The sequence below is a fragment of the Glycine max genome, chromosome 13 (assembly GCF_000004515.6).
Source record: "Glycine max cultivar Williams 82 chromosome 13, Glycine_max_v4.0, whole genome shotgun sequence".
In the NCBI taxonomy this organism is placed as follows: domain Eukaryota; kingdom Viridiplantae; phylum Streptophyta; class Magnoliopsida; order Fabales; family Fabaceae; genus Glycine; species Glycine max.
The window spans coordinates 41,288,502-41,307,354 of NC_038249.2; the positions used below are offsets into that span (position 1 = coordinate 41,288,502).

Consider the following 18,853-nt stretch of genomic DNA (forward strand, 5'->3'; position numbering starts at 1 on the left):
TTTTAGTCTGGTTTAAAATTATCTTTTTATTCTTAATAAAAATCTTTAACTTTATTAAAAAAAATTTATACTTCTTAATATAAAACAAACTTTTAAATTTTAAATGGATTAACAAGCCACATTAACAGACTTATATAAACATCAGGTAAAAGCCTAAATAGTAGGCTGGTGATTGATAATTGGTCCGGACTTGGACATAGAAATATTAAACAAGTCACTCTAAGCTTAGGTAGGGTTTGATCAAGTACAACCCATTTTTATTCCCATGTGACAAGATGAAATTCTAGAAGCAAAGGAGCGAGGTGCTTGAAGTCTTTTGCAGGCAATTACTTGGATGACAGAACTTAGAGAATCTAATCTTACTTTTGAGCTAGTTTGCAAAACCGTGATAGATAGCTCACTCGCAAACTTTAGTGGAAATTTTGATTTTCACGTAGTATTATCTAATTGTAGAGTTGTTAGTTTTTCTTTTCCAAATTTCATGGCAAGTTTCATTCGGAGGCACACGAATCATGTCGCTTCTAGGACGCCAAGATCTTCTTGCTAGCAATTATGTTTTTCAGCATATTCTTGATTGTATTTATTCTTTTATTTTGAATAAAACGATACAAGTATCTTTATCTATAAAAAAACATGAATATTTTTTTTATATATATTTATTGAAGTGCTATCAGCAATGAGAAAATATTCGCCTATAGTGGTACTCGCTCGATTCGAGCTCCCGTGGAGGATACCCTGTGACTTAAACCAAAATAAAGAAAAAGCCAAGAATACTGTGGTAAAATAAAATAATAAATATGTTGAATGCTTTTTTTTTTTTTTTATAGGCTAAATATGTTGAATGTAAGTGCTCGTCTCAAAATTTGTCTCTTTTTGTTTTATCATAAATCATAAATTTCGCTTACACACCGCCAGACTCTAAAATCCCTCAACCTAATGATTCATGCAGGTTGGTTATAAGGTTACTCTTTTTTCTTATTTATTTTTGTTATACCTGTTTTGCTCTAGTTTTTTAATCCCTTCGAACTCTCCATTACGTTGCTTCGTGATCATCGTCTCTGTAAATTCTGCTGGCAGTGAATTAGGGTTCGTTTGAATTATTGAGCCGAACTTGTGGCGGGTATGCAGGGATACTCGCATTGGTTCGGAATTTTAATTTTCCACTGAAAGCTGAACCCCCCTTCAAATTTCTCTGCATTAAGTTTTGTTTGATTTGCCTTGCATTTTGAGCAATACTTCCGTTTTCCCTATTTTTAATTAATAAATTTCATATGCTTGATTTGCCTTGGTGTTACGGGAAGCGATAATACGAAATCTTTATATTATGCATGCAGTTTTCATGCTTTCATGTGCATATTTCGCTTATCTTGTTCGTTTTTCAATCTGCATTTGAGAGGATTTCTGTATCTATGTTGGTTGGGATAATGTGTCTTGTGGAGATTGATATATTTTCTACATGTAGACAGTTACTTAATTTAGTTGCCTTAGTTTTTGAGATAAGTGTTTTTTTCCCTTGTACTACTTGAGCAAACTCTGACTTGAATGATGATAGATGGCTGAATTTCAGTTTGATTATATCCTTTCTATTGCCCTTCTCAATTGGTATTATGCAGGGTACTTCATCTTGATGAAGTTTGCCACATGCCAAATGACATTTGTGGACCATCTGATGGTTTCCGTGTCTCCCTACTGATCTAAAGTATTATTCTGTAGGTCTCACGCACAGTGTTCAGCAAAACAAATGGTAAATGGTACTCGTTCTAGTCACAATGCTAAGGACGAGGAAAATAATAACAGGAGGGTGACACAGGATAGTGAGAAGGGAAAAATCAAATCACATCCTAATGTATCAGATACAACTGGTGTGAGAAGGTCTCCTAGAGAGACATCATCAAAGAAGAACATTCCTAACCCTTCTTCAAGTACCCGTAAGTCTGGGCGACTTGAAAATAGAGCACCACCAGCTCCTGTCGACAAAAGGAAATCTGGAAGGATTGAAAAAAAGATGCCAAGTCCTTTGAGAAGATCTGGAAGAACTAGGAGTCAGTCTTCTGCAGGTTATTCTGATTCTAAAAGCTCAGGGTCAGTGAGTTCAGACCCTAAGCCAAAAAAAGAGAAGAGTGTGAAACAGTTGATATTTGAAGCTAAGGAAGTAAATGGAACTGAGGAACATCATCTGGGAACACCCCAGATCAGAGTAAAGAGAATGACTGCTCGTATGTATCGGTCTCTCTTTCAATTACCAAAGGAAGGTAATACAGTGAGATGCCTAGTGTCATTCTTATTTCAACAACTTTGTTTTTCTTTGTTGAACCCTGACTTTTGTTACACATCTAAATGCAATAAAAAGCAGTGCTAATTTGATGGTTAATGTTATGTACACTATGCAATAAAAAAAAGTTGTTAAAGGTGCTGGTAATGCCTGGTCTTTCTTCAAGTCTCTTGTTGGCTATTTTGTTTACTTATCAAAATGAAGATAAGTCAAAGTTTTTCCGAGTGAGGCATGCTAATTATTATTAGGTTTTGTTTGTATTGTCTATCGTTTTTAATTGCTTGACTGGAAAGATTTCCTTGCAGAGCCTAATAGGACCGATAAGTTAAATCAAGGTGGCAACAATGGTGAAGGCCAGATTGATGAGTGCTCTAAAGAGAGTCATGATTGTGAAGAAATCTCCAAGAATGGTGTGCTATCATCTGAAGATGGCAAATCAAAAGAGATGAGAGTTGACATTGGGTCGAGTGGGTCTGTGAAAGATCTGGTAGAAATTACCATGGCTCAAGGTTCATTGGCACCATCTAATGTTGCGCTACCATCTGAAGATGGAAAATCGAAAGAGATGAGAGTTGACACTGGGTTGAGTGGGCCTGTGAAAGATCTGGTAGAAAATACCATGACTCTAGATTCATTGGCACCATCTAATGCTGCAACTTATGAGACTGGTCTGGCATCTGAAAGCTTTCACCCTGATTACTGCAGAGAGGAAACATTACAGTTGTTAGTGTCAAGCAATTCCATATTGGATGAAGATTCTATCAGGAACGGTGTTGGGGATCGTAGAGGTGAAAACTTGATACCTTCTAAGAGCAAGGAAATCACTGTGGATATGGATTCAGATGTTTCTTCCATGTTGGCGAAGGGTGACAATTGCAACTTGACTCCTGATGCTAGTAGCCTGTCAAGGCTAGGTGGCAATCTTATGGGGACTGACCGTCCATCTAATGCCACACTTTATGAGACTGGTTTGCTACCTGAAAGGGTTCAGCCTGATTGTTGCAGAGAAGAAACATTACCGTCAAGCTATTCCGAGAATGGTGTGCTACCATCTGAAGATGGCAAATCAAAAGAGGCGAGAGTTGACTCTGGGTTGAGTGTGCCTGTGAAAGATCTAGTAGACAATACCGTCACTCTAGGTTCATTGGCACCATCTACTGCCGCAACTTATGAGATTGGTTTGGCACCTGAAAGCATTCAGGCTGATTACCTCAGAGAGAAAGGGAATTCCATATTGGATGAAGAAGACTTAATTAGGATTAGTGTTGGGCATGATAGTAGTGGTGAAACATTGTTACCTTCTAAGAGAAAGGGAATCATGGTGGGCATGGATTCAGATGTTTCTGCCATGTTGGCTAAGGGCGATTACTGCAACTTGGTTCCTGATAGTGGTAGCCCTTCACAACTAGGTGTTAACTTGGTTCCTGATAGTGGTAGCCCTTCACAACTAGGTGGCAATATTATGGGGACCAACGGGTCATGTTCCAAGCAAATAAGGTACTTGTGACTTGTTTGAAAATGATGGGAAACAATGTCAATATGTCATATATCCCATTATTCTTGATTTAGTATGACATATCTCTTTTATTATTTCGTTTCTAGAGTATTTTCAAATTCATGAATTATAATCACATGACACATCTCTTTTATAATATTATTCATATAACACATGATATTTCATGTTAAGCATTGATAAAATTGCAACAAGGATAAAAGAGATAGCAGAGAGAGTTGAACAGTGAGGGAGATTTGAGAATTTGTTAGAATTCCATTATTCCATTGTGTTCAAAGTACAGTGATATTATAATTTATATGACATAGCCATATGACTAACTGCTGACTCAGATAATCTACATTTGTACATTAGTTGAAATTGCAAATGTATATGAAATGCACATGAAATGGAACAAGTATATCTCTGTTGTTCTTGCTGTCCATTATCACAATCAATCACAAACTATTTATGAACCCCGAACCTATCTATCACAAACACGTATGGTTACTAACAAATTAAGCCTGAGACGTGTGTTAGACACACTGTCCCTAAGGACTTATCTGCTTGTGGTGCCCAAGTCTCGCAGGATTTAACAAGTTCTTCCCAATAATAAATTGGGGCAACAGAACTATCAAACTTTTCTGATGAGAATAACCCAGGATTCACATAGTGAAAAAGTAGTGAGAAAAGATGTGTGTGTGAGAGCTCATTAAAAAACATCTGAAGCATAAATATTTATAATGAAAAACCCAAGACCAAGTCAAAGATAAGATGAGACCTAGTCTAACTGACGAATTCAATAAGACCAAGTCAAACAAAATATATTTTTTTAAAATAAACAATAGATTAATTTAAAAAAGATTTTCTACATTTAATTAAATAGACATGTTAACCTTTTGAAATATCAACAAAATATACAACTATCCCAAACTCAGGGTGGTTGAGTGAGGGAGAACTTGCCAACAACCCTGAGTTTGTCTTGTATGGCCAGAAACTGAAGAGGAGAGAGGAGCTTGATGAGAAAGTCCGCATTTGGATCAGGGGCTGGGGTATGTTGATCTATGAGACTTTTGTTGAGGACCTCCCTAAGAAAGAAAATGTCAAGTTCCATGTGTTTTGTTTTGGTGTATATATTTGTTGGTCTGGATGGTGGAGATGAAGGAGATTGTGTAGAGGGAGAAGTAGTATTTGGAGAGGATAAAGTTGGATGGGTAGAGGAAGAGGAGGAATTAGATAGGACAACCGTGTTACTAACTGCTGACTCAGCAGATAATTATAACAGTAATTGTTTCCTAACAGAAAACTAGAGAACTAAATTGATTACAGTTGTAGATTAGTTGAAATTACAAATGCACATGAAATGTTTATGGAATGCAACGGGTATATCTCTAATAAGCTTCTTTTGTCCTTTTAGATTGTGTTGTAGTCAAACATGTTGGTTTTGGAAAGTGTTGGGTATTCTTACCAGTTACTACATAATTTCTCCTTCGCCACAAGTCATCTGCAGCTCTAGTGTCCCTTTTGCTTCTATTCCCCAAACCCTTGCTAATACTGTATTTGATTGCATAAATATGTAAAAGTATGTGGATGAAATCTTTTGCAGGACTTGTAGCATCCGCACCTTGTATTTGTTGACCACTCCATGATGATTTACCTGCATTTTGACTTATTAGGTGTTTTCAGGCCTAAATAATTTGTTCTTTACTTTGCAGGTTGGATTATAATCCTACAGTCAGGGAGTCTTGTATCCCTTCTGCAACTGAGGTTGGTTGGATTCTTTGTTTCTCATTGTTAGTATTCTGCACGTGATGTAATCTGTGACTGAAGTAGTTAGCTTCTGTTAGAAGTTATCTGTAACTAAAGCAGTCAGCTTCAGTAAGAAGTTAGGATCATAATTGAATCAGATAGTTGTTAGAAGGGTGTTTTTGAGTTATCTACAACTGCACTCAGATCCCTCTATAAATATCAAATCTCTACTCAGTTCAATTGTAATACCATTTCTCACAATTACAGAGAGCTCTGAACCTCTCCCTCAGATTTTTCAAATTTCTGTCTAATTTTCTTTCACTTTGTCGAGCCTGTTAAACACTAATGATCATTCTCCTCCCCTTTAATTTGCTTAATTTTTGTTAGAAAAGGCCTTAAAGTGTATATCAAGCTCAAACGTATTAACTAACATCTAGCATGCATGTGGGCCACAAATATTTATCCGGTGAAACAATGTTAATTATAGAGTACAGATGAATAATTAATTAACCATGATCTGGAATCCTGACAAAAGAACCTGTTTCCTTAAATCAGAAATGGTAAAATATTTTAAAACAATAGCTACTAACAAAGTATATATAAATATATATATGTGTGTGTGTTATTTTTTCTTTCTTTCAATGTTTATTTATGCTTATCTGTGGGTAAGTCTTTGATCTCTTTGTATTTGTCATCAGCTTCAAGATGGACATTATATTGATGCAAGCATGCTGCAGAAGGATTCTCAAATTGATAATGAAAAAGAATCTGGTTTAATAACTAATTCCAATAGCAGTGCTACTCAACTAAAGGAGAGATTGTCAAGTCATATTGGATACAGATGCAAGTCTGACTCCTTTAGTTTTGTTGAGTATTGGGTTCCTGTACAAATATCTAATCTGCAGCTTGAACAGTATTGTTCTATTTTACTTTCAAATGCTTCAATTCTTCGCTCCTCATCAAAGGTTGATAGTGTTGAGGCAGTTCGTGATGTTCTTATTTCTACCCGAAAGGTTAGGCTGTACTTTCTGAATAAGTTGCATGCATTACATGATATCAAAGACAATATAAAGTTGGTTTAGGTTTAGACTCTAGCTTTTTTATGCTGCAATATTTGGCTGCACCATCTTAATTATTAGATGTTTAGTGGTAAACTGTTAATAATTTCTTACTAGTGAGTGAGATATTTATAATTTGAGTATGGCATATCAATTGGATACATGCTTGATTAATTGATAATTGATATGATTTTAAATTGAATCTATTTTTAAGTTTAAAATCTTGTTCTGTATATTGTATGATGCTGTTTTGGTGTTGCTAATTGAAAATTAAAATGAATTTGATCAACAAACATGTATTTTTTATAGTTGATTTGGTGTTCCTTTACTTTTCTTAATTAACTCCAAAGCTGTCAAGTGTCAAGTGTATGTAAATTTTCTTAACAGATTCATTTCTTATTGTGGTATTTCTTGACAGTGTTGTAGTCATCCCTATCTTGTTGGTCCGGAACTGCAACCTTCTCTAAACAAGGGTCTCGAACCAATTGAGTATCTTGATTTTGATTTAAAAGCAAGTGGCAAGTTGCAACTTCTTGATTCGATGCTTGAGGAGTTGAGGAAGAATGATTTAAGGGTGCTCATTCTTTTTCAGGTACACATTTTGCAAACTGTCTTGTCTTCCGAATACATCATTACATTATCATCTATTAGTTTCTTTAGCTTCATAGTTATCAATCCCCAATCAATGGTGAGGAGAGGATGACCTAAAAAATGCTGTAGAAGTTGAACTTCATATCAAAGATTAGATACAGAACAATAATTTATATTTATATTATACATGCATAAATGCTAAAAAAATATTCAAAATTATCGACATGCTCATAATCAACTGGCAAGAGAACAATGGAATAAAGTAAAAAAAAAAACAAAATATGGAATTAATAGGAAAAAAAAAAAACAGAACACACTGGATACGTGTGAACAGGGACAAAAGGAGTTGAAAAATAAAGTGCAAAGGCTTGCAAGCAAAGAGCAGAGTGAACAGATAGATCTGGATGCTGGAGAGTAGTGGGTCTGTTGGAAAATACTGGGGTTGGCTGGAAACAATGCTTGTGAGCTAGGCCAGATGTGAGACATGAAACAGAGGTTATACTTTTTTTTCTTCTAAACAAGTTGATGCCACGATTCATGTGTTTTGCATCAAATCATAATATGTTCGTGATGTAAAAAGAAAGCAAATCATGAAAATACCACAAAAATGGGCTCAATACCTCAGAAAATTGGGGTGTGGGTGCAGGGAGATGGGTTTTGCCTTTGATGACTGTTGTCACAATTGAATTTCTGTAGCTGCCTAGGTTGCTTTGTTCTACTTCACTACTATATTGTTCTGTTCTTAAGAGACAAGACTTTATAACTCTAAAGAGCCTAAGAATCTGAAAAGACTAATATTAAAATTCTATTAATTACAACTCTCCCCCTCAAGTTGATGAATGGATATCAATCCTTCCTTGCTTGCAAGTGAGATCTTGAAACCGCTCTATAGGAAGTCCTTTGGTGAATACATCAGCCAATATGGAGTCCTGAGGGGACATACATTATATCCATAAGTCTTCTGTCTAATTTTTCTTTGATGAAATGTCGATCTATTTTCATGTTTTGTCCTTTCAAGTTGAACTTGGTTGTGAGCAATGTTGGTGACAAACTTATTATCAGAAAATACTCTGATAGGAGCTTCAAACTTTATTTTGAGGTCATTGAGAATAATCTTCATCCATAACAATTTACATTCCCCTTGAGTCATGACTTTAAATTCTGCTTCTACACTTGATCTTGCAACAGCATTTTGCTTTTTACTTTTCCATGTCACCAAATTTCCACCTAATATGCAATATCCTGTGGTGGACCCCCTACCAATAATCAACCTTGCATAGTCAGCATCTGTGTATATTTCCATAGATAGACTCCCCTTCTTCTTGAGTAGAAGTCCTCTTCCTGGAGCGGTCTTTAAATACTTGATAATTCTATTTATAGCTTGAAAGTGCTTTTCTCTTAGATCATGCATGAATTGACTAACCTCGCTAACTGTGTGATACCCAATCACATTGACTTATAACATAATTATTTTAGGTTTCATATTCCTATTAATTGATTTTATTTAGAAAACACTTAGTTACTTAAGTTAAAACCTAGAGTAAAATTTTTCTTTTTCTCAAAACTTAATTCACATCAAATTGCGTAGTTAATTAAATATTTTATAAAGAGTCAGAAGTCATTCAAAGAGTCAGAAGTCTCATTAGCTAGAAAGAGTCCTTGTTGTGGTCGATCTCAGTTGCCTTTGAATCCCCCATGCTAGTATTAGCACTGTCTACATGATCGTTAGGTATCTGACCCCTGCTGAGGTTGCTCAAAACTTCTGGAAGAAGCAGAGAGACTCAACCATCCATTCGCCATGCCTGACTCAGACAGGTGAAAATGATCGGGATCCAGAGGAAGAATGAGGAACATGTGTAGCTAACAGGGATAGCGGCAAATAGAAGTACCGTACAAATGGTGCAGGATGGACATCAGCTATCAGCTGATCCTCAGGAGGTGGTGGAATAGGAGCAACTCCCATATAACCCTCCAGTGGAGTGGTAGTTAAAATCAGTGGTAACTTAATTCTTGCAGCAAGTAACCAAATATCAGGAAACAGAGAAAGAAAACTAATAGTGATATACCCGCGACAAGTATCCTTGCCTGTGAACTCACCATACTCCCAGACTCCGAATGGGTTATACTGGATAAGCGCCCTCCCCATCACTGATAATCATGGGTGGTGGGTGGAATAAGGAGAAGAACAGGACACTGTCAACCAAGGTGAATCTGGCAGAAAACAATGAGGTTAGATGATGTCAAGAGGGTGGTGGTTACGTCTCACACACTGATACAAACCCCAAAATTGAATCACAAATTCAGCATCTCACAAACAAATTTCTTTAGGTAATTTTCTAGAAAAATATAGAAAATCAAAAGGAGAAAAATGGATTGAGATAAGAAATGATAGAACGCCACAATCCTAAGATTGATAAGTTGAGGGGAAGATTCACTACTTTGAATTTTAGGAAATTCAAAGATAAGAACCAAGGGTAGTTCCTAAGAACCAAGAGAGAGTTTCCTCTCACAAAGCTTCAAAGCTTCATTTCCAAAATGAGTCAAAACTAATAACAATGTTAACATTTTTCCTATTATACTATAGACCTCCCCCATACCTTCGCATAGCGAAGAGCCTCTGGGCAATGGGGTACGGAGTTTTTTTACTATAGACCTAAAGTCCACCAAGACCCATTTGACACATAGGCCCAACAAGCTAAACACAAAATTACATAAAAATAAAAAGTCCAACATAGGCCCAACACCAAAATTACACAATTCCTTTATCTACTATTTGACTCTAATGTAGCCTCAAGCCTCCTCTTTTTAGACCTCTATCACACACTCAATGATGGCCACCTGAAAAACTGCGCATGTGGGTGCATGAAGCAGAATCTGGTGGTAGAGCTTGGTGGGTGCCTTGTTAGTGGCATGGATGGAGGCTTTGTCTTGGACATCTGAGAGCTACCGATAGAGGGCCAGTGCTTGCAGCAGCTGAAACCCAATGAACTGAACTGAGTGTCCAAGATTGAGAAAGAAAGAAAAGATTCTGATTGTTTCTCTTGAATCTTGATACCAAGTTGAGAAAAGAATGACATGAGACATAATTTTAGGGATAACAATATCATATTTATATACACGGATGAGACAATCAATCCATAAATTTAGGGATTAGAACCAGTAATTAGAATCAATCATTCTAGGGAAATAATGGCAAGAGTGGCGAATTTCCTTAATTACATAAATTTCAATATAATCTGATTATACCAAATATCTCAACACACATTATCATTCTCTAATTAGAGTTATTTTCTTTTTATATATTTTGGCATGTTCTTAATTCTCAATTAGTCAATTTTTCATCTGTTTTCTTTAGTTATGAAAATTGTTTAGGATTGTATGAGTGAGGGCTATTCGAAAAGCTTGTTAACAAGATTTTTTCGATAGATACAATATCACTAAGGGCTGTAGGTTACATTTTTTCTGTTTAGGTCTGTTTTAGTTGTTGTCTTTGATTTTATCATTTTTATGTGTGTCTGTTAGTACATGAGATCATGACATCATGGGAAGATAGTTCATTGACGTGTTAATTTAATGCTGAATGTACAGTCTATTGGAGGTTCTGGAAGGGTTATAGGAAATTATTTGGAAGACCTATTGCGACCAAAATTTGGTTCAGATTCGTATGAACGGATTGATAAAAGTCTTCCGCCTTCCAAGAAGCATGCCGCCATGAAGAAATTTAATGATAAGAACAACAGACGATTTGTGTTTTTGTTGGAAACATGTGCTTGCCTTCCAAGCATCAAGTTGTCGTCAGTTGATTCTATAATTATATTTGATAGTGATTGGAACCCAATGAATGATATAAGATACCTTCAGAAACTAACTCTTGATTCACAGTTTGAATTGATAAAAATATTCCGTTTATATTCATCTTTCACTGTTGAAGAAAAAGCCTTAATCCTTTCTAAGCAATGTAAGATATTTGACATCAATTCACCAAACTGGACTATCTTTCATATGCTGTTGATGTGGGGTGCTTCTTGTCTATTTGACGAATTGAAAGTTTTTCATGATGGTGAAACTTCTTCATCAAATGTGAAATCCTTGTTTGGGCAACCACTTTTGAAAGAAGCAATGCATGAGTTCTCATCCCTACTATCTCAGGATGGAGAACATATTGATTCAAGCAACTGTTCAACTTTATTGAAAGTACAGCAAAATGGGGCAACATACCATGCAAATTCTTCTTTGCTTGGTGAGCTAAAATTTAGGGTACTTGGTGAAGAGCCAACCCAAATTTTTTGGACAAAGCTTTTGGAGGGAAAACAGTTTCAGTGGAAGTACTTAAATAGTTCATCTCAGCGAAGCCGGAAGAAAGTTTATCATTTTGATGGTTCAGTCAATGGGCCTGATCTTGTAAATGTAGGAGCATCAAAGAAGCGCAGGAAAATTAGCAACAATATTGTTGAACAGCCTTCTTCAAAATCTGAAGATGAAAAGTTATCCAATGGAATCAAGGCAGGTTAGTGGCTACATTTGTTACTTCTATTTTGTTATGACCTTTCATCAAAGTTGATCAATAGTGAGAATAATTGCAAACCTTTTTTGTTTTTATGATAACCTTTGAAACCATTACATACTTTTGCAGGAACATCTGAAGATTTATTGGGTAATGTTTCTCAATTCTAGCTTAGTTCACCTACTTGTGTTGGTAATCCATTCCCATGCCAGTTATGGTCCTTACTTATTCTGTTTGCTTGATCAAATGATAGATAGATCTCAAGGAAATAATGCTGAATCTGAGCCAAAAAGTAGACAGCATGATGAGCAGAGGAGCTTACTTCTTTTGCTGAAGCCAGAGATCAGAAAGCTTTGTGATGTTCTTCTTCTTCCAGTATGCAACATGCTTTCTCTTTGTTAAGTTTTATTTCTGTTGTACTGCTCTGGTCCTTTACCCTCAGTGTGGTTGCATTTTAATTACTTGATTGTTTGTGTTGATTAAATGTGATTGTATACAAGTATTGGCAGTTCAGCAACATTATTTAATGTAAAAGGCCTTCAGAATTTTGTTGATTTGATAGTGTTGGAATTACACACATTGTATGGGTAGTTGTTCCACACATTTTATGGGTACTTGTTCCAACAAAGAATAGTTATTAATGTACCTAGTTAATCACATATTCATGTATCTAGGAATTCACATGCACGTACATAGGTACTAGAACTTCATTAATATTCTTGTAAATTTCACATTGTATTTACTCCCTAAGTCTATATAAATATAGATCAGCTGAGTGGGTTAAGCACTCAAGCATTTCACAACCTCTAGTCTCTTCAATAGATAATGTTCCTGTTGAGATTCTGATATTAGGATAGATTACTAAATCTGCCTTTAATGTTGTTATGTTGATGATGGTATGGTGTGAAACTTGTGATTTTAGGCTTATAATGAAGTGGGAATGAAATGCTACTGATATGAAATTGGAAACGCTAAGGTTGAAGGGAAAGAGATTGGATAAATTGAATTATTTTTTACTTGAATTTCTGATTGTCTGTTCTGAAGTAATCTTTGCTGGGTAAAAACCCAACAGTGATGTATCAATTGGGAAATTATGAGGTTTAAAATTTGAACTGATAGGACTAAGGAGATTGCTTAGAGAAGTGGAAGGAAGATAATGGATTGGGAATGGTAACTAAGGTGAAGATGTCAATAAATTTTGAATTAATCATAGTTGGAGACTTTTTTTTACCTTTTCTAGACCTATCGGGCCCATGTTTTTTATAAATATTATTATAATTATAAAGTAGTGGAAGGAATTTGAGGAGAAAAAAGTCAATGAAATCTTATCTATGTTATTGATCTCTGTTGCTGATTTCTCTAGGGTGTGTTGGTGATTGTTTAGTTTTCTTGGAGAGTGCTTTTGAGTCATTGATGGATTAATTTTGTTAGATTATGAAACCTTTGAGTAATGATTACATTGAAATACGATATGGATGATGACTTTAACTATTATTATTGAAACTATGACTCATTATCAAGAATGCAGAAGCCAAGCCTAAGGAAGGTGGAATTTTGTATCCCAGTGATTTTGACATTGAAAATTAATTTTACCATCAATTCTTCTAATTTAACCCTGCATTCCCCCAAGGAATTATTTTTATAATTTTGTATATCATAATTGGTTTGGCAAAATTTGTGTTTGTATATGTCAATCTGACCTAATCTGAATTGATGTTCTGGTGGCATCTGTGTAATGCAGGATAACGTCAAGAGAATGATTGATAATTTTCTTGAATATGTTATGAACAATCACGATGTCAATAGGGAACCGTTTTCAATATCACAGGCTTTTCAATTATCTCTGGTAAGAATATTTTCTAGCATTTTCTTGTATTGCATCCTTGTTCCTTCCTTTTGTTGCCTTATCTTTTGATGCCTGGCATAGCTTTTGTTTTTTTTAAAGAAAATTGATCCTTTTTTTTCTTGATTGTTTTTACAGTCTTGGCTTTTTTTTCCTTTCCTACAGTAACATTTTGTGGAAATTGTCAAACTTGAGTATGAGCACTGCATTATGTACTTATTACTTGAAATAATCTGATTTTTAGGCTAGAATTAAAGTACAAGGCAGGGTCATGAACCATCTCAAAAACTTAAGCTATTAGGTGAAGACATATGAATGGCTTTATATTTGTGGAAGAATGAGAAACAATTTTTTTTTCTGAATATGCTTGATGTATGATGTATCTTCCACCCAGCAGAATGGTCTATTTATATTCAAGAGTATTACAAGGATAGTCTATGCTAAATCAATTTACTAGAGAACAATTAAGATACTACTGCTTCCTAAGATGCACTGAATTTAGCTATACCAAGTATCTAGGCTACTTGAAAAAATAAACATTAAAGAAACTTACATTTCCTAAAATGCTCCTATTTCAAACACTCTCAAGCTGGAAAATAGATGTTTTCCCTTCCTAGCTTGCATACAATTCTTTCAAAATCTGAACTTCATAATCCTTTGGCAAGAATATTTGCAAATTGACTTTGTGAAAGCACGTATGTAGTACGAATCAAGTTGCATTTGAGCTTTTCTTTGATAAAATGCCTATTCACTTCAACGTGCTTCATTCAATCATGGTGAACTGGATTATGAGCAATGCTTATGGCTGATTATCACTGTAGAGTTTCATAGGTCCATCCTCTTAAGCCTCAAATCTTCAAATTTAATTTACAGCCAAAGTTGTTAACAGATACCTTATGTCATAGCCCTGAACTTAGGTTCTACACTAGACCAACAGCATTTTGTTTTTTATTTCTCCAAGTTACTCAATTTCCTCCAATAAAGGTGCAATATCCAGTAGCAGACCTCCTGTGAGTCACTGACCTTGCATAGTCATCATAAGTGTAAGCCTCAAGAATTCCATTTCCATTCCTTTTATATAAAATTCCTCTTCCCTGGGTTCCTTCAAGGTACTGCAAATTCTGAGTGGCCTGTAAGTGGACTTCTCTTGGGAAGTGCATAAATTGACCAACCAAACTTAAAGCAAATGCAGTATCTTGCCTTGTGCGAGACAGATTAGTTTTCCAACCAAATGCTGATACATCTCGCTATTCACTGCTGCACCATCATCTGAATTACTCAATTCAAGGTTAGAATCTATGGGGGTATTTGCAGGTTTAAAGCTGTCTTGTCTAGTTGTCTTGGAGCAAATTTGTGACATTTTTGTTGTGATATGAAAATACATTTCTTGGAGTGAGACCCAAAAAATACTTTAGCTTCCCAAGAGTTTTCATCTCAAAATCCTTTGCTAGAGTTTGGCTCAAGACTTGTTCCTTCCAATCATCACCGGTTACAATAATATTCCCACATATACTAACAACACAGCCACTCCCCTTGAAGTCAAAAATAAAGTGTGGTTTCCTTGACTTTGTTTGTACCATATGACAACCTTAGGGAATCTTCGAAACCATACTCGGGGATTGTTTTAATGTCATTTTTAGCCTGCAAATAGAATTGGCAGAAACACTGTTGTCATATCCCAGTGGGATCTCCATATAAATTTCCCCCTCAAGCTCCCCATATTAGAAAGCATTCTTCATGTTCAATTGTTGTGATTCCTGGCCGTAATTGGTGGCAAGAGATAGTATAACCCAGATTGTATTTATCTTTGCAACTGGGCAAAGGTCTCTTGGTAATCAATTTCGTAGGTTTGTGTGAAATCCTTGACTACTGAGTACTGACCTTGCTTTGTACCTCTCAAAGCCTTATACTCGTAGTTGTAGATGCAGATGACATTTATCTGTTTTGAAGGGATGAAGATGTGCAAGAGAGATAAACACAAAATATTGTTGTACAAACTATTGTATGAATCATTGTACAAATAACATTTCTCTTCTTCTTTAGGGGGTTATTAAGGAATTTTGCTCTATTTTTCTCTCTTGCTTACCATCTGGTTACCATCTTAATAACCCAAATACAAGATCTAATCTTACTACTTGGAGTTCAATTATGTTTTTTTTTTTTTTTTGTATATTCTTTGTTATGAGTACGTAAAATAGTCTTGTGAATTGGTTTGCAGGACTCTTGTTTCCCGACTTCTTAGAGATGCATGTATTCACCTAATTTCATTTTGGAGAAATGCTAGCGACACTATCTCTGACACTCTCTCCTTGATTGGTTGAAATTTATTGCAAATCACCAATTCTAGTGAGTCCCACATCACATTTGATTATTCTCTCTCCTGATTTAGATGTGGAACCCGCCAAAATTGGTGATTTGCAATAAATTTCAATCAATCAAAGAAAGAGTGTTAGAGAGAGTGTCACTAGCCACTCCTCTTGCATTCAGTATGTGTCAACTGATACCATCTTTCCTTTTATTATGCAAATTTCAGTGTTGGACTGCAGCTTCTTTGCTGAAACACAAACTTGACCCCATTGCTTCTCTTATACAAGATTTGAACTTTGAGTGTAAGAAAGAAGAGGTGGACTACATTTGTTCTATGTTGTGTTGTTTGAAGAAAATATTTTTATATCGTACAGGAAATTATCATGATACCGGTTCTCCAAAAGCATCTGGACCATCAAACAGGGCATATTCCTGTACAGGAGTTGCACGAGAGGTTGAATTGTTCAAAAAAGATATGTCCAAAAGTATTAAAGAAATTCAGAAGAAGTGTGAAAAGAAGCTGAAGAAGCTACATATTTTGCAAGAAGAAGAGAAGCAAAGGTTGAGAGCAGCTATTGAGGAAGAAAAGGCTAAATTTGAGGAAAGGTACAAAATAGAGTCTGCTGTTATTCGATCCTGCTCTCCCAATGATGTTACAAGAATGGAAAAGCTCAGAGTTTTGAATACTGAATATGAAAAAGGAATTGAAGAACTAAAATTTCACCATGATTCATGTCTCAAGGATCTTGAGGACAAGCAATTAGCTGAAATACAGAAGTTTCAAGATAAGGAGGCCGCTTGGGTAGAAGATGTGAAATCTTGGGCCGACAATGAATATCTAAGCATAATTGCTTCAAAGGAACTTGGAACTGGGGTTGAATCCTTGCAGACTTGTGATCAAGTACTGCCTGACAGTGGTCTAAAAAATCATTTGGCTGGTACTGCTGCGAATCCTCCTTCATCCATGGAACAAAAATCTGATGGAGGTGCTGTAAATGAACTTTCAGATAGAGAATTAAGACTGAGTAATGGTCCAGATAACAATACCCTTTTGAGTCCACAGAACCAAAATTCTGGGGGCCCATTAGATGTCCAAGGTTTAGATAGAGTTTTATCACCAAGGGCTTGTCAAGCTGCTAGTTCAAGTGATGGTCCGAATACAATTTCCATTCCAAATCCACTTTTGGAGCAACAAACTACCAACGGAGTCCCTTTGAGTATTCCAGCAGCAGTTGATTGTCATGATGATATAGAGCATTTAACAAATGCTGTGTTGGGGGATAAAAGAACCACATCAAACCAGCAGGAAGGAGCACCTAAAACCATGACAGAATTGTCCCAGGGGACTCCAGTATCTAGAACAGTTAATGTCATGGATCCTCCAGAACAAGTGCAGCATTTATCTGTGGAGTCCTCTCCTCACCATGATATATCTGGGGAAATGTTGCATTCTTCCAGACAACCTGAACTGTTATCTAGTGCAGTTGATGTTGCACCCGCTGATCAATCCAATCATGTTTCACTGATCGTGAAGCCTGTGGAGCAGGTGCAACAAGTATCATCTGCAGAGCTCCCTTCTTCCCATCTGGATTCAACTAATTTACCTTTCACAACCGAACTTGAACATCAGCCAACTGTGGTTCCAAATCAAGACGTGCAACCTGATTCAAATTTGGAAGTTGATTCACATTCTCATTCACATGAAGTTTTTGTGCACCCTGCCTCAAATTCAGACCCTAATACAGTTACACCTAGTGAAGTAAGAGTGCAATCTGCAGACACAACAAATTTGTCGACTCCTTTGGAGATAAATTATCAAAATATGCAAGCTGAAACCCATTCATCTTCCAGAATGGTGCATTTAAGCTATGATCCGCTCAACAATGAATTGGATAGAATACAAAAAGTAACAGAACAAGCAGTGAAAAACTATGAAGATAGGGTTAGTTTCTGGTTTACTTATATTTCATTGCTGTAATGATTTTAATGTTTCACTTTTTGTGATTACTATAATATTGTTCTTGCTGGAGCAGAAATCGCAGTTGAAAACTGATTTTGAAAAGGAATTAGAGGAACTCCGTAGGAAGTACGATGTTAAATTTCAAGGAATTGAAGTTGAATTTAAACAAAGAAAGACGACTCTGGATACAAATCGTAATGTAGTTCATATGAATAAGTTCTTGGCAGCTGCTTTTAGGTCTAAATGCTCGACTCTTAAACCATCTTGTACATCAGGAATGCTGCCAGGTATGTTGGTTTTGTTTAGAGATCTAAATTTTACTGTTGCTTTTATTACCCTGACTTGACATGAAAATCTAATCTCACTTCAGAGATTTTGGTGTTAGCACCTTCTGTTTTCCTTTTTCGTAGGCTAAATTATAGATCTGTAATTTTGGGGGAAAAAAAAGTCAGTCTGAAATTAATGAATGCTATATAATGACTGTATTAGCAGTTTTTTTTTTTACGGTCTAGGGGATTATTATAATATCAGGAAAGGTGATCAGTTTATGGCCTTATAAATGTACTTTTACGCATGTCTGAGTGTTTTTATGTATTCTGCTAATTAGCAGACATGCATATAAGTATATAACTAAATGTGGATGCTTGCAGCACTGGGTATTCAGTTTTTGAGTCTTTCCTTACGACTGTTTTAATGTCAGATTCAGGTTTCGCACAGCAGCAGTTGCTTCAGCCTTCAAAACAACAAAGTACTAGTTGGCGTTCCCTGCTTGCTGGTTCTTCTTCCTCCACCACGACTAGCTCTCAGCATATGGTAACACCTATACGGGCTGGTTACAGTGCATCAGGATTTTCCCATAATGTTTCTGCAAGATCACCAATTATTGACACCATTTCTTTGCCAGTTGGAAATCCTCAAGCTGGTGTAGGTCAGATACGAGCACCTGCACCACATCTCCAGCCTTATAGACAATGACATAGCTTTTTCTTTTTCTTGTTTTCTCTCCCTAGTTGGGAGAGATTCTTACATAAATTTTGGCGGGAAAAATATTGTAGTACTGATGCCGATGTCAGTAGT

The 18,853-nt window shown here is 36.0% G+C and overlaps 1 protein-coding gene across 6 annotated transcripts; it reads left to right on the forward strand.

Moving 5' to 3' along the window:
• The first annotated feature begins 225 nt into the window (after nucleotides 1–225).
• On the forward strand, nucleotides 226–18,833 carry LOC100810773 (helicase protein MOM1). Of its 6 annotated transcripts, none has more exons than XM_014766053.3 (13): nucleotides 226–778; nucleotides 1,714–2,252; nucleotides 2,578–3,769; nucleotides 5,480–5,531; nucleotides 6,212–6,526; nucleotides 6,990–7,163; nucleotides 10,751–11,669; nucleotides 11,796–11,816; nucleotides 11,920–12,041; nucleotides 13,408–13,512; nucleotides 16,043–17,758; nucleotides 17,850–18,063; nucleotides 18,477–18,833. In XM_014766053.3, exons 2-13 carry the CDS (start codon nucleotides 1,742–1,744, stop codon nucleotides 18,749–18,751), a joined length of 5,616 nt encoding a protein of 1,871 aa, XP_014621539.1. In that variant the 5' UTR covers nucleotides 226–778; nucleotides 1,714–1,741; the 3' UTR covers nucleotides 18,752–18,833. The 6 variants fall into 6 exon arrangements, with proteins under 6 accessions (XP_014621539.1, XP_006594971.1, XP_006594973.1 ...); XM_006594908.4 differs by lacking the exon at nucleotides 226–778 and adding an exon at nucleotides 813–949; XM_006594910.3 differs by lacking the exon at nucleotides 226–778 and adding an exon at nucleotides 813–949 and having other exon boundaries at nucleotides 18,483–18,833.
• Nucleotides 18,834–18,853: the final 20 nt, after the last annotated feature.

What these genes read in the sequence shown, in the direction of transcription:
- LOC100810773 (XM_014766053.3), top strand. Translation starts at nt 1,742, where the DNA reads ATGGTAAATGGTACTCGTTCTAGTCACAATGCTAAGGACGAGGAAAAT. An exon ending in GTATCCCTTCTGCAACTGAG is followed by an intron (nt 5,532 to 6,211) that starts GTTGGTTGGATT and finishes ATTTGTCATCAG; the next exon opens with CTTCAAGATGGACATTATAT. An exon ending in AGGCTTTTCAATTATCTCTG is followed by an intron (nt 13,513 to 16,042) that starts GTAAGAATATTT and finishes TGCAAATTTCAG; the next exon opens with TGTTGGACTGCAGCTTCTTT.